We start from the raw sequence: 13,633 nt of genomic DNA on the forward strand, positions 1-13,633 counted from the left end.
CCGCCTGAAATAATCAGTGCCTTTGATTGCAACACCCTGAGTTGAATTCCCCTCCAGCCAACTTCTTTCACCTCAGAATTCTAGGTCAGATGCTTCAGGAGCATGTTGCCTGCAGAGCAGGAGACCTCCTTGCCCTATTCCAAATTCATTTGTTCCTTGGGTGCTGTGATACTTCTTGGATTGCAGTTTAATTGCTCTTCTGCAGCACAGCCCCTCAGTTGGCGCTAATAGCATTGACTTTTTGGCTTTCATTGGCTTTCATTATTTTGCACATGTGTGATAGGACAAAGCTCCAAGGCATAGAAGATGGGCAGCAATTAGCAGATGACAGCTGCATCATGTAGAATGTCCTCCTTGAAGAATAGACTCTAGCAGCAGGAGACGTGGTGTGAATTAATGCCTACCAAACAGCATCACAAATGCCCTAAAACAAGTTGTATGATTTCTGCAGTAGCGTATCTTCTGCCTTCCCTGTACCCTTGCATCCCTTATCCCAATTTAATCCTTGTAAATAAGAAGATCCACTTTGCCCTGGCTGCAGGCAGTCGTGTTATAATTTGTCCTTTGAATATAATAGCGTCTAATATTATGTTAGACATTCATAGCACAGATGGTGGGGATGAACAACAGAGGAAGCTGTAAGGCTCTAGTCATAAGTCTCTGCATTTGTTGGACCATGCCAAGGTCCATCTAGCCCAACATTCTGTCCCCAACAGTGAGTAGCCAAAGGCTTCTGTAGACTCAACCTCTGCTGTTGTTTGCCCTCAGCATGTGCTACATTGGAAGTACTGTATACTGTTTGCTAGCTTCTGTTTATTTACTACGTATATCATGCCTTTCCTTTGAGGAGCTCAAGGCAGTGTACATGTTCCTCCCACCTTCCATTTTATCTTCATAACAACCCTGTGAGGTAGGTTGGGCTGAGAGAGAGAGAGAGAGAGAGAGAGAGAGAGAGAGAGAGAGAGAGAGAGAGACTGGTCTGAGGTTTAGCAGTAGAGATCTGAACCCAGGGTAAAGCAGGTTTAGTATACTTGAAAAGTGATACCTGTCTCCTTGGGATGTGGTATCGCTTTTATGGTATGCTAAACCCACTTTTTAGAGAATCCATGTGGACAGACATCTGTCAACAGATGCCTGCTTGGCATCGGAGTTGGCATGATGAATCAATCTTTAAATTTTGGCAAATATGTTCAACTTGTCCTTTTATTTTTATACTGCTGAGTCAGGTGAATTCAGAGAAGGCACTAATTCCCCGTCGTCAAATTGGGACAAAAATGAGGCACAAACAAAATATTAAGCCAGGTAGCTACAGCCCTTGTTGCTGGCTGCACTGGGCAGGAAGCAACTTTATTTAGGCTGAGAGTGAGTCATTGGTTCAAGATCAGCCAGCAGGATTTGAGTCTGGGTCTCCCTAGATACCGGTATGTCTGGCACTTTTAACCACTACACCCCACTGGTTTCTCTTACTCTTGTGTGTGGACGTTGTAGGGCCTGACGGCTCCCACCTTATTTTGCTTCGCCCTTTCTTTCATTTCTTGGAAAAAGTCCTGCACTGTGCTTTGAAGTCCTAGTGGTCACTAGCGTTTCAGAAGCCTGGTGCTTGACCCTGCCCAGCCCACTTGCCTTTTTACTGACCCACACATAACAGTGTGGTTGGCAGGTGGATGTGGCTTGACCAAAATAGCCTGCTGGGCCTTATTTGGACCATGGAGTGGAGGTTCCCCACCCCTGTTCTACATTATGTACAGTACTATGGTGTGTTGTGTGTATCTAACCAGGATTGGGTGGGAAGGAGAGGTTAACCTTCCTGCACTGAGTGGTCCCAACAATAAAATCTGGCCCACTTCCTATTTAAATTGAGAGAAGGCTCCCAGTTGTGCCCATTTAAGCTTCCCTCCTGGTATAAGTTTTAATTTGGACTTTGGTAGGAGAAGGGTTAAAACTCCTAATACTAATCCCCTCCTCAATTGAAATGGACACCACTAGACACACTTTCTTCTAAGGCTCCTAGTCCCACTTAGTGCTGGTGGCAGATCTCCTTTCCAGTCTTGTTGGGAGAATGAAGAGATGTGCCTGACCTTCCTGCCTTCTGCTTTCACCATGAGAATCCAGCTATCTCCATCCCTATAGCTAGTTAAGGAAAAGCAAAATAATACACCTGCCTGCTACATATTTAAATGCACATCACTCCTCATTCAGTCTTCTTCTGGCCATAACGGCAGCTGAATCACGGAGAACATTCTTTGAGTTTTAACCTCACAGAGCTTCATGTGGTGTTTTGTCAGCATTCAGTAGTCCAGATTGGAGGGGGAAGAATTCTGTGGAAACATTATTTTCGTTGCTTGCCCACTGTTTACCTCTTCCCTTGAAAACAGCGTATATGTTTTTCAACTCCAAAGACCACCATATCAACAACGCACCACAGAAGTGTACCTGATTTCCAAATGTGGAGGCTTGGAAGGGATGAGCAGCCTTCTGAAAGCCACCCTTTAGTCAAACATATGCTGTGTTTGTACAGAGGAACTGTTCAATGTAGAAATAATGACATCAGATTTTCCCTTTGCAGTCACCACTTCAGAAGAGGCTATTCCGTGTGCCTCATCCCACGGAGAAGTCACCACTTGGAGAGTATAATCGAACAAAGCTGGGGGCCCAGATCACGTTAACGTTGCTATGTCAGGAGGGAAACTGATTAGCCCCCTGTATGCTCAGACAGCAATGGCAGAGACTGCAGCCTTGACATGGGAGAATCGGTGGGTGGGTTAATAGTGCCCACACTCATTGGGAATCCCATCACTGCAAGCCATTGGTAAAGTTAGTCCTTCCTGTCCCAGTAACAAGACACCAGAGCCAGGCATGCGGAAGCTGTGGCCATCCACAGGTTACTGGATGGCAACTCCTATCATCTCCAGCTAGTACACCAAATGGTCAGGGGTGATGGGAGTTATAAACCAGTGACATCTGGGAAGCACCAGATTAGCCATCTTTGATCCAGGACACAGTGGTGTGGATCTGTTCTGGGTCTTTGTTTATTGCTTTAGAAATAACATTACCCTATTATTTGTTGATGGGAGGAGGAAATAGTTTAATAATACCTAATATCTTTTCAAGGCTGTTATATAACACATTTCAAGTTCCAGTGTGCTTCCTTTCCATTTTCTCTGTAAGGGCTCGTCCACACTTCTGCTTCTCCTCTTTCTAGGCACAGGTCTGAGTGGTTTTGCCTTTGCCCGATAAAACCGGCTGTTTAGTGTGAAATTGGAGTGAAGTCAGTCTAGAAAAAAATCAGTTTGCTTTGGTTCAGCGGTGACCAGCGGATTTCCCCAAGGGAAAGTGGCAGGGCAAGCAGAAGTGTGGATGAGTCCTAAGTCTCACCACAGTTCTGTAAGGCAGGCTCATACTACTGCCAGGTGTCAGGGGCAGGGCTGAGTCTGAATGAATAGTGATTTGCATAGTGGTTGTGGTATTTTAAATCATTGTGACCCACTGTGGTACATTGGGGAGAAGGGCTCAATAAAAAAAACACACAACAGGATATAATTAATTAATTAATAAGAAAAATAATAGCCATCTATTGAGTATGTGATTAAGTTATGAACTGCGGACTTCCTGGCTCATAGTCTACATTCATAGACATATAATTTACACGAGGATGGATGCTTCCAATTTCTGTGTGTTTGTGATCAGGCTGATATGTAAAGTGAATTCAGAGTTACATGGTTATTAAATGGTGGACAAAAGCCCATTGTCAACTGAAAGGCAGAATGGGTAGGTTTGGGACACATTAGAACAGGGATGGGGAACCAGCTAGATATTGTTAGACTACAGTTCTCATTATCCCTGACAATTGGCCATGCTAGCTGGGACCGATAGGAGTTGGAGTCCAACACTGTATGAAAGGGGCACAGGATACCCGTCCCAGCACTAGAGTACCATAATGCTGGTTTACCTGTCCTCCATTGTCAACTGTGGGGTTGAAGTCAGTGTTCAATCCAAAGTTTGAGTTTGAAATTCTCATGCATTGACTTGATAGATTTTGTATCTTGGTGACTTCGGGGGTGCGGTGGGATCACACTAGATCAGCCTTTCTCAACCTTGGGTCCCAAGATGTTGCTGGACCGCAACTCCCATCATCCCTAGCTCACAGGACCAGTGGTCAGGGATGATGGGAGTTGTAGTCCAGCAACATCTTGGGACCCAAGGTTGAGAAAGGCTGCACTAGATGCTCTCTGTGGTTTGTTTCTGTATTCCAGTTAACCAATATTCAGATTTACCAACCAATGTACACACAATACATAGTCTGGCTTTAAACCTTCCACTTTGTTTTTATTTGGTGGTGCTCCCCATGTAAATAAAAGAAAATGGATTGGGCTTCTAAGAGATGAATTATTATTCAGGGTAAATGGTCTTTTACAATTTGATTCGCGCCCTGACTTTTGCTCTTCTGCTTTGCTCTAATTAATACCTCACATTTTAATCTGACACTTTCCTGAAGTGTTGTGAATATGGATGAGCCCTGTACCATGGTCAGAGTCAGCTTGCTTTTTAAGTGGCGAGCTTTGAAATTATTCTTAATGACATGTCTTGAAGAACTAACCCCCCCCCTTTCTTTTTCCATTTGTTTGCCTCTATATAGCACCGAAGACATGTAGCCCCACAAAGTTTGCGTGTAAAGATCAGATCACTTGCATATCCATGGGCTGGAGATGTGATGGAGAGAAGGATTGTCCAGATGGTTCTGATGAATCGCCAGATATATGTATGTATATTTCCTTAATTTTTCTCTTGTAATTATTTATATATTGTATTGGTGATAAAAGGCCACTTTCCCCATTTCATTTTCTCCCTGCATGCCATGACTCATCACATCCTTCTTACAGCCTTGAAAATGTTAACACTAGCCTCTAAAGATGGAGGCAACGATATCACCCAGTTTTGGAATAGATAGACCATTTAGTATTGCTGCTACCATGCAGCCTCTGCGTGAGTGCAACTTGCAGCGTCTTATCTTAGCTCACACTCACATTTGACTTTTCCACTCCCCCTAAACTTGGGCAACTTGGCTCCCTCCTCACAGAGGATTTCTGGGACCTATATGACACATCCACCTACATAACCCTGCATGTGGAAAGTCAGCATGTCAGGTAGAAAGGTTCTAGCTTACCATTCTCATGAGCATGCTAGCTTTTCAAGTGCAAGAGGTTTTGACATAAGAGAGCACTGAAGCATGCAGTCCTTCATTTCCCTTCTGAAGTGGCACACTCCCATATGATGTTTTCCCCCTGAAAGTTTGGTGTTCTTTCTTTTTGTGTTGAGACATGAGTGTGAGAGCAAAGGACTTTCTGGCAGTTTAGCATACCATGTTCCAGGTTATAAGTTTATACTGCAATAAATGCAGCTGCTGTACACTGGCTATTCAGCTAGTATTTCTGTGCAGCTGCAATTCATTTTCGGTTTATCGAAAATTGAATGGCAGAGTTCTTGCCACTATTTCTGATTAACCTGTGATACTATCTCTGATCTGTTTCTCACCTGGCTGTCTGCTGAAGGAAATTGTCTTATACCAGATCACATTATTTGTCCCTCCAAAAGTATTTTTGTCTACACTGGCAATTGGTACAGTAAGGTTTCAGGCAGAGAGTCTTTGTCTTCTTAACTGGAGCTGCCAGGGAATTGAACCTGGGACTCAAAGCATGCATGCACTTTGCCACTGAGCTATTGTCCCTCCCCAGTAACAGCCATTGTCCTGAGAAGTGTCACTAATGTTACAAAAGCACTTTGGGCTTCCACTAAAATTCCTTCAACATTTTGCTCAAGGAAGAACCCTAACACTTCCATTGAATTTTAGGTGAAATTTCTGTGGCAACAAGAACAGGTTGATGGGCCCCAGAGACAGGCCCTTTTCAGTGGTCCCACCCCCATCAGAATTCCCTTCCTAGGGAACTCTGCCAAGTGCCCTCTTTAGTTTTCTTCAGACAGAGCTTGAATAGGGTTTGTCTTGCTTTATTAGAGCCTCTTCTGACTAATTTTATGCTGGTGAGTATGTTAGAACTGGCATGTTTTAAAATACTTTGTGAATTGTGACTTCTTGTGGTTTTTATGCTTATTTTTTTGTAAGCTCTTTGTCCTAAAGGGTAGCTTGCTAATATCTAAAACAATCAATCAAACAAACAAACAAATAAAATAATTATCTCTGTGTTGCACCATAGCTAGAGGTATTGCTTTTGATACAAGTTTCTTTCATTTCATTTCATTTCATTTCTGTACCGCTTTATATTTTAAAGAAAAATCTCAAAGCGGTTTACAGAATATTAAAACATCAATAAAACATCAATAAAACAAAGCAACATAATTAACGGAAAACTAAAAAATACATATTTAACACAAACAAAGTTAACAAAAAACTTAAACATTTCAAATAAATACATTGCTAAGTGAATGTTGGGGAAGGGGCATAGCTCAGTGGTAGAGCACCTGCTTTTGAATGCAGAAGACCCCAGGTTCAATTCTTGGTGTCTCCAGATAGAGCTGAGAGAGATTCCTGCCTTAAATCCTGGAGTGCCGCTGCTAGTCAGCGTAGACAATATTGACCCATATGGACACAGTTGTCTGACTTGGATAAGGCAACTTCTGTAACAGTGAGTGGTGTGGACTAGATGTTGGTTTGAGCATTCAGGAAAGGGACCGATTAGGTAAGCCAAGCTTGGCACACGCTTGTAGCTCCATGACCTTGTTTGTGCATTGCAAAAAACCATGGATGAGTTTTCTAATTGACAAAATATATGTGAATGCAACATTGGTGGCGAGCCCTCCGTTTGTTTGGACATGACATAAATGTATAGTTCACACAAACAAGTTTAGTTTTTAAACCCTATATGAATAAATAATCACTGCTGAAACCTGCTTTGTTTATGCAAAACTAACCCTAAACCACTCTTACTAGAAAAACCATTTGCCATGCAAGCCTTCCCATATCTTCGGAAGGTACAGCAGGAAATTCTGAGAGTTATTTGGGCAGCAGCAATGCACACCAGCAGGACCAATGTGGAAATTGGACTGTTTTTCTTCTAAGCAAGCATTTTGTTCCCTTTTAAAAATTAAAACGGAGGGGTGTTGCACAGTATTTAAATAAATCACATTTAGTTAATGTTATCATTAATCAGATACGACAGAAAAGGTTTGTTACAAAGCCGAATAGATTGCATCAGATAATGTACTTTCTGTTGCTAATGAATTAAAGTGAAGGCAAAGCTGACTGTTGAAATGGATGGCAGTTGTGATTAGTCACCAATTCCACACCTACACTTACCCAGTTTTCAGAAACCCTATATAGTTAGCAGCAGTCATTTTGCTTTTAGAGCCCTTACTCTTATTAGGTTGATTTCTCTACTGTCTGTCATCTTTTATCCCAGTATTATTTGATTTTATCTGGAAAATGACAGAAATGTTTTTTTTGTGTGCTGAGCTCCTTGTAAAAACACAGAAACACACATACACACACCCTAAGATCCAGCCCCCCACTCATTTAATCCTGAAGGGTGCTAGTGTATTCAGTAGGGTAGCCCCAAGATCAGAAAGAAGGCTATAAATTGTTGGCATGGTTACTTGACACTGAGAAATATGAAGTGTAATAGAAACAGTAAAAAAAGAAGATTCAAGTTGATACTAGAGCACTGAAAATCAGGATCTGTCTGCTGTTGTAGTGGCTGGGAAGGAGTTTTTCCCAGGCCAGATTGACTAGTGCAGGGGTCAGCAACCTTTTTCACCCGTAGGCCGGCCCACCATCCCTCAGACCATGTAGTGGGCCGGACTATATATTTTTTTGGGGAAATGGAACGAATTCCTATGCCCCACAAATAACCCAGAGATGCATTTTAAATAAAAGCACAAATTCTACTCATGTAAAAACACCAGGCAGGCCCCACAAATAACCCAGAGATGCATTTTAAATAAAAGCACACATTCTACTCATGTAAAAACACGCTGATTCCCGGACTGTCCACGGGCCGGATTGAGAAGGCGATTGGGCCACATCCAGCCCACAGGCCTTAGATTGCCTACCCCTGGACTAGTGAATCTGTAGTGGGGGTAGCCTTCCCTTCAAGTGGGTGACTTCATTTGTTGTGTGGGGACGTGCGCAAATTAATAGCTTTTAAGAGACTTGAAGGCAATATGGTAGACATGTCATGGCATAAACGTTCCATTTTGTTTGTCTCAGCACTGTCTCTAGATATTTTTTAATGGGGTGCTGGAAAAGCTGGAAGAAACTCAGAGAAGGAGGGCTATACTGTTGGAATGCTTTCACACAGTTTGTTTCTACTGTTAAGAGTAGTCACATGAGTTTTCTGGAAAATTCTGAATTGGAAAATTTTCCTGTGCAAATTGGTAATTGCATAGGGTAAGATGCATCAGAAAGTTTTCAGTTTGCATTGAAGAATGATCTGATTCAGCGTATTTACTGTACATGCATTTAGTAGACAACCCTAAAAACATGAAATTGCCTAATATTTTTTTTTGCAACCAGAAGACTTTCATTGTTACTAATGAACTTATAGGGACACGGGTGGTGCTGTGGTCTAAACCACTGAGCCTCTTGGGCTTGCCGATCGGAAGGTCGGTGGTTCGAATCCCTGCAATGGGGTGAGCTCCCGTTGCTCTGTCCAGGCTCCTGCCAAACTTGCAGTTCGAAAGCACATCAAAGTGCAAGTAGATCAATAGGTAGATCTATAAGTAATATAATATAATATAATATAATATAATATAATATAATATAATATAATATAATATAATATAATATAATATAATATAATATAATATAATATATATGAAATGTTCCCATTGTGTGCGCGGGTGTTACCAACTTGCTCCGTAACCGCTGGACCAAATAGCATCAAATTAGGACACAGCATTCCATGACCATCAGGGAATAACATGGGATAATTAAATTTGAAAAAAAACAACCCCGCACCTGACATACCTAAAATAAAGAAAAAATGCAAAAAAATTGGCGCTCCTTTTACACGTCACCAGCAAAAGCACTGAAGACTCCCAACACCATCCAATAGAAAGGTGGATCGCCCGGCAGCGTCACATAACCTGTGCGGACAAAAAACCTCCGTCGCTGGGCTGGAGGGGCGGGAAGGGGCCAGGGTGGGGGGCTGGGCTTGAGAGGGCAGGATAGGCCCAGTGGGCGGCGGAGGCAGAAGCCGCTTCCCCTTCTCCTCCCTATCCACCTCCCCCGCGGCGGAGGGAGAACGCGGTCAGTCTATGCGATGGGCTGCAGGAGCGGGAAGGGGCCGGGGCCGGTGGGGGGCCAGGCTGAGGGGGTAGGATAGGCTCAATGGGTGGCAGAGGCAGAAGCCGCTTCCCCTTCTCCTCCCCACACACCTCCCCCTGTGGAGTCCAGGCTGAGCTTCCCTCTCCGCCTCCCCTACGGAGCTCTGCCCGTTCCCACACAGGGAGGCTGAGGCGCAGCCGCTTCTCATGCAGGAGGAGCTGAGGATGGGGAGCCGACAGAACCCCTTCCATTACACAAAATCAGCCGCAGCAGGGCGCGGCCGGGTCAGCTAGTATATAATAAGTAGATCTGGCAGGAAGGTAAACGGCATTTCCGTGCGCTGCTCTGGTTTCGCCAGAAGCGGCTTAGTCATGCTGGCCACATGACCCGGAAAAACTGTCTGCAGACAAATGCCGGCTCCCTCGGCCTGTAACGCGAGATGAGCACCGCAAACCCAGAGTCGTTTGCAACTGGACTTAACTGTCAGGGGTCCTTTACCTTTACCATTAATGAACTTATAAGAGGGAAATTTGCTCACGTACACCTTTTTTAAAAAGCATCTTTTATTAAATATTTTCTTGATTTACAAAGGTGCAATGTCTCTCATATTTCCCCCTTGTTAACATTTTTACACATCAGTTTTGTTTGTTGAGACATTGGGAAGAAAAGGGAGAGAGAGGTGGGCGGGGTGGGGGGTGTGACGATGTTTCTGTTTTACTTAATATATGTAGGGTTTGGGTGTCAGCGTAGTTTGTATACGCCTTTTTTAAAAAAGAAAAAGATGAAGGAATACAAAGTGAAATTGACTAACTCAGAACCAGTCTTGTCAAGTTTCTCCACACTTTGACATTAACTATTGAAAGCAATTGGAATTAGGACACTTGAGTTAAAACAGATTTTTCCCATGTGGGAACCTCCTCAACTCCATTATGTTGTACATTTTTCAAGGTACCAAAGCCAATTGGGAGTAATGTGAACACAGAATGTGTTCCTATTACAGTAGCATCTGATTTTGCTTCTGGTATGTTGTGTAAGCTAATTTGCAAAGGTAGCTGGTAGCTTTTGGGATTATCCAACTTTGTGGCAGGGGTTGTGTTGATTCTTTCTGTGTAACTGGACCAAGTATGTGTTAACAAATGGATTTGAATCTCAAAGTCCTATACTGTATTCAAATAGCATGTTCTGAAGCAGGGATTGGCCACCTTTCGGATTCTGAGAGAGTGCTGTGGGTGCCAGTCACAAAATGACTGCCCTGGAGGGGCATGGCGCAACACAAAGTTAGAGAGTACAGTCGCTGCTGCCCCCGCCCCCAACAAGACAATCTCAAGTTTACCATGAGAAGTCAACTCTGTCCTGCTCGACCTGATTGCAGAGATGCAACTGTTAAAGGCACAAGAATCCTGTTTCCTCCAGTGTCAACCCTAAACCAAATATTAGAGTTATGGGTTTGAGCCCCACATTGGGCAAAAGATTCCTGCATTGCAGGGAGTTGGACTAGATGACCCCTGTGGTCCCTTCCAACTCTACAGTTCTATGATTCTATGATCATGTACCCATTTAACTGGGGTAAGCCCCACTAAACACAATAGACTTGCTTCTGTGTAGACATGTATACCATTGTACTGCAAGTTAATTATACAGTGAATTCTTAATGGTTTCCTGGGTTTCCATATTAATTGTGTAGTGGAATTCACAGAAAATAATTTTTACGGAGTACCAGATCACAGCTGAACCCACCACAGGAAAGATCACAGCTTTGACTTCCCTCATTGGCTAAATACACTGACAGCAGTTGGCAGACTGGTTTGTTTAACAGAAATCACTTAGAAGGATCCCTCTACATTTTGTTTCCTAACTTTCTAAGCGGGCTAGATACTTTTAAAAATTAAAATGGAAGCTCGGAGCCTGCGCCCCCTGCCAAGGGGCACCATTGAAGGTCTCCATGGGTGCCATGTCACTTGTGGGTGCTATGTTGGCCATTCCTGCTCTGAAAGATTAATTGCTGATGTAGATCTTGGTAGGGCTGCCATATCTTCAAGAGCAAAAAGGAGGACAACCCGAGCCACCTGTGCCCGAGCCTAAGCCAAAAGAAAAAGACAAGCAAACAAATAAATCCTCCCAAATTCTGAAAATTTCCTTTAAAATGTAAAAATATTCCTGGATGGGCATTTTGGCTCCCTAAAAGAGGATGTGTCTGAACAGAGTAAGCTGGGAGGTATTGAGAACTCAATTTGCCAAATTTCACAGAAGTAATCTGAGCATGTTTGAAAGACACTGGCAGTGTTTAGGTCTTAAAAATGAGGGCTGTGCTACTACTGCGAGGGTTGTACATCAGCTGTCCTGCCTCACTCCCTTTTTGGGAAATGGCAGGGGACTAGTGTCACAAGGATAGTCTGGCGGTAGGAGGAGCTAATCCCACCTGAGGCAATTTACATGCTAGGCCTGAAATTTGGAGGAATTCAGGCCCAGTTCCCAGTTCCCATAATATGAGGATCTGTTAGTGAACTCCCTTGTTCACAGAGTGCCTATCTGTGAATGTTGAAGCATCATCTGTCAAATATCCAACTTCTTCCTGAATCATGAAATAAATTTGTAGGCTAGGGCAGGAAGTATTTGTGACCTAGATACAAATCCTACCTTGGCCATGCAAGTAGCTTTCTATTGTTTATACAATAGAGCAAACTTTTTTCTTTTTCTTTTTGCAGGCTTAGTTAAGTAAGAATGTATTCAGTCTTTGTAATTCCAGGAACATTAAAATGAATTAAAACCACATTCCCTCTCCACATTCAATTTTTTATTGTTCCTATATAACCGCCTCCTTGTTCTTCTTCTGTTTGGTGGCTGTGTGGTGAATTCACTGGAAATTAATACTTTTTGGAGAGGCTGGCTGCAGCATCGGACTTATAAATGTTGGGCTGTACCCATCTAGGTTCTACTTAGAGTATACCCATTGAAATTCAGATGTCAGTTGTATATTAATTTCAGTGGATTTCCTTTGAGCTTGACTAACTTTGAAGACAAACCTTTCTCACCATTGGGTTGAGATGCTTATAATTGTATCATTAGGAGATTTCAAAGCATGAGTTGAAACAGGGCCAGAAGATGGCAAGTAGTGACATTGATGCATAATATTACAATTCCTGGTTTTGCATTTCATCAATAATAAATAAAAATATATTAAGAGATGTTTGCCTGGTCACTGTTAATAATGTCACTATTATGTTAGACATTCTCCCACTATGTTTGTTATGAGCCTTTCCTGACCAAACTAAGCCCCCTAGAGCAAAATATGCACCAGGAGGCTTAGTTTGGTCAGAATCGAGTCTACATTTCCAGAGTTAATGCTAAATACATTACTTCTAATAAATGAGCCACCGTAGCCTGGAGAGATCTTTGTGAAAATTTGTGTCCTGGACTTTTTAGACTCATCTACCCTTGTATTATCTGAAACAAAGGGCACATTGGTTTGCCAGATGTGAAAAATATTGGCATTATTTTCAGCTCTCCTACCCCACTATATGTCCAAGCCAGGCACCATGGTTTGTTTCACTCTCAACAAACCATGATCTGTAGCCAAGGTATATTCTTGGCTTACTGATTTGTAGTTTGTTGGAGTGAAACAAATTATTATCCCTAGTTCTGATGTTTCTGTTTTAAGTATCTGTGCTTTTATCTCCTGTTTTTATCTTGTGAACCACCCTGATATCTTTTGATGAAAGGCAGTATATAAATGTCATAAATAAAATACATAAATAAATAAAATGATGGAATGCTGAGTTGGGGATGGGGGTTGGGTTGCTCTGAACGTTAGTTGGAGGAGAAAAATATCTCAGCTAGGTGTGTTCACAGTCAAGTGTTAAGTATGGTTTACCATCATGTGGGAAGTGAGCCAGTATCTCAAAAAGCCACCTATGCTTATAGTTTTGGATTTAAGCCAATTAATTTACTATACTGAGATCTATGGGTATACAGTGGTGTACAAATGTAATAAATAATCTGTGGAGAGCCTACCAGTAATCTTAGGCTCTCCACAGATGCAAACCAGGGAGACGGTGTGCTCTGTGAGTGCCCAGAATCCATTCCATTACGATTGCAGAGTTAGCACTTTTCTTTGGGCCCAGTGATTCATTTCCTGACAGCAGAGCCTTTGCTTTGGTTTCTGTGTGCAGATTTGTTCTAGAAGAATGAATGAGAAAAGCCTGATGGATCGGTCTCTGCAGTTGTTTCCTCATGTGCTAAGCCCCCTCACCCTTACCTCACCCCCTTTTTGAAGGAGCCAAGAGCAAACGCCCTAGATGCTATTTACAAGTATAACGCAACAGCTGTGAGGAAGCTGTCAAGGAGAAATCATCTAGG

General features: G+C 42.7%; 1 protein-coding gene across 5 annotated transcripts in view; it reads left to right on the plus strand.

Annotated features, from left to right (window-relative positions):
* LRP1 (LDL receptor related protein 1) overlaps positions 1–13,633 on the plus strand; it is a 314,902-nt gene that overhangs the window by 83,497 nt on the left and 217,772 nt on the right. For all 5 annotated transcript variants that reach the window (XM_033137230.1, XM_033137222.1, XM_033137247.1 and 2 more), the window contains one exon: positions 4,637–4,759. In XM_033137230.1, the coding sequence (XP_032993121.1) occupies positions 4,637–4,759 (123 nt within the window). The remainder of the gene's footprint in view (positions 1–4,636; positions 4,760–13,633) is intronic.

This window comes from Lacerta agilis, chromosome 2 (assembly GCF_009819535.1).
Source record: "Lacerta agilis isolate rLacAgi1 chromosome 2, rLacAgi1.pri, whole genome shotgun sequence".
Classification (NCBI taxonomy): domain Eukaryota; kingdom Metazoa; phylum Chordata; class Lepidosauria; order Squamata; family Lacertidae; genus Lacerta; species Lacerta agilis.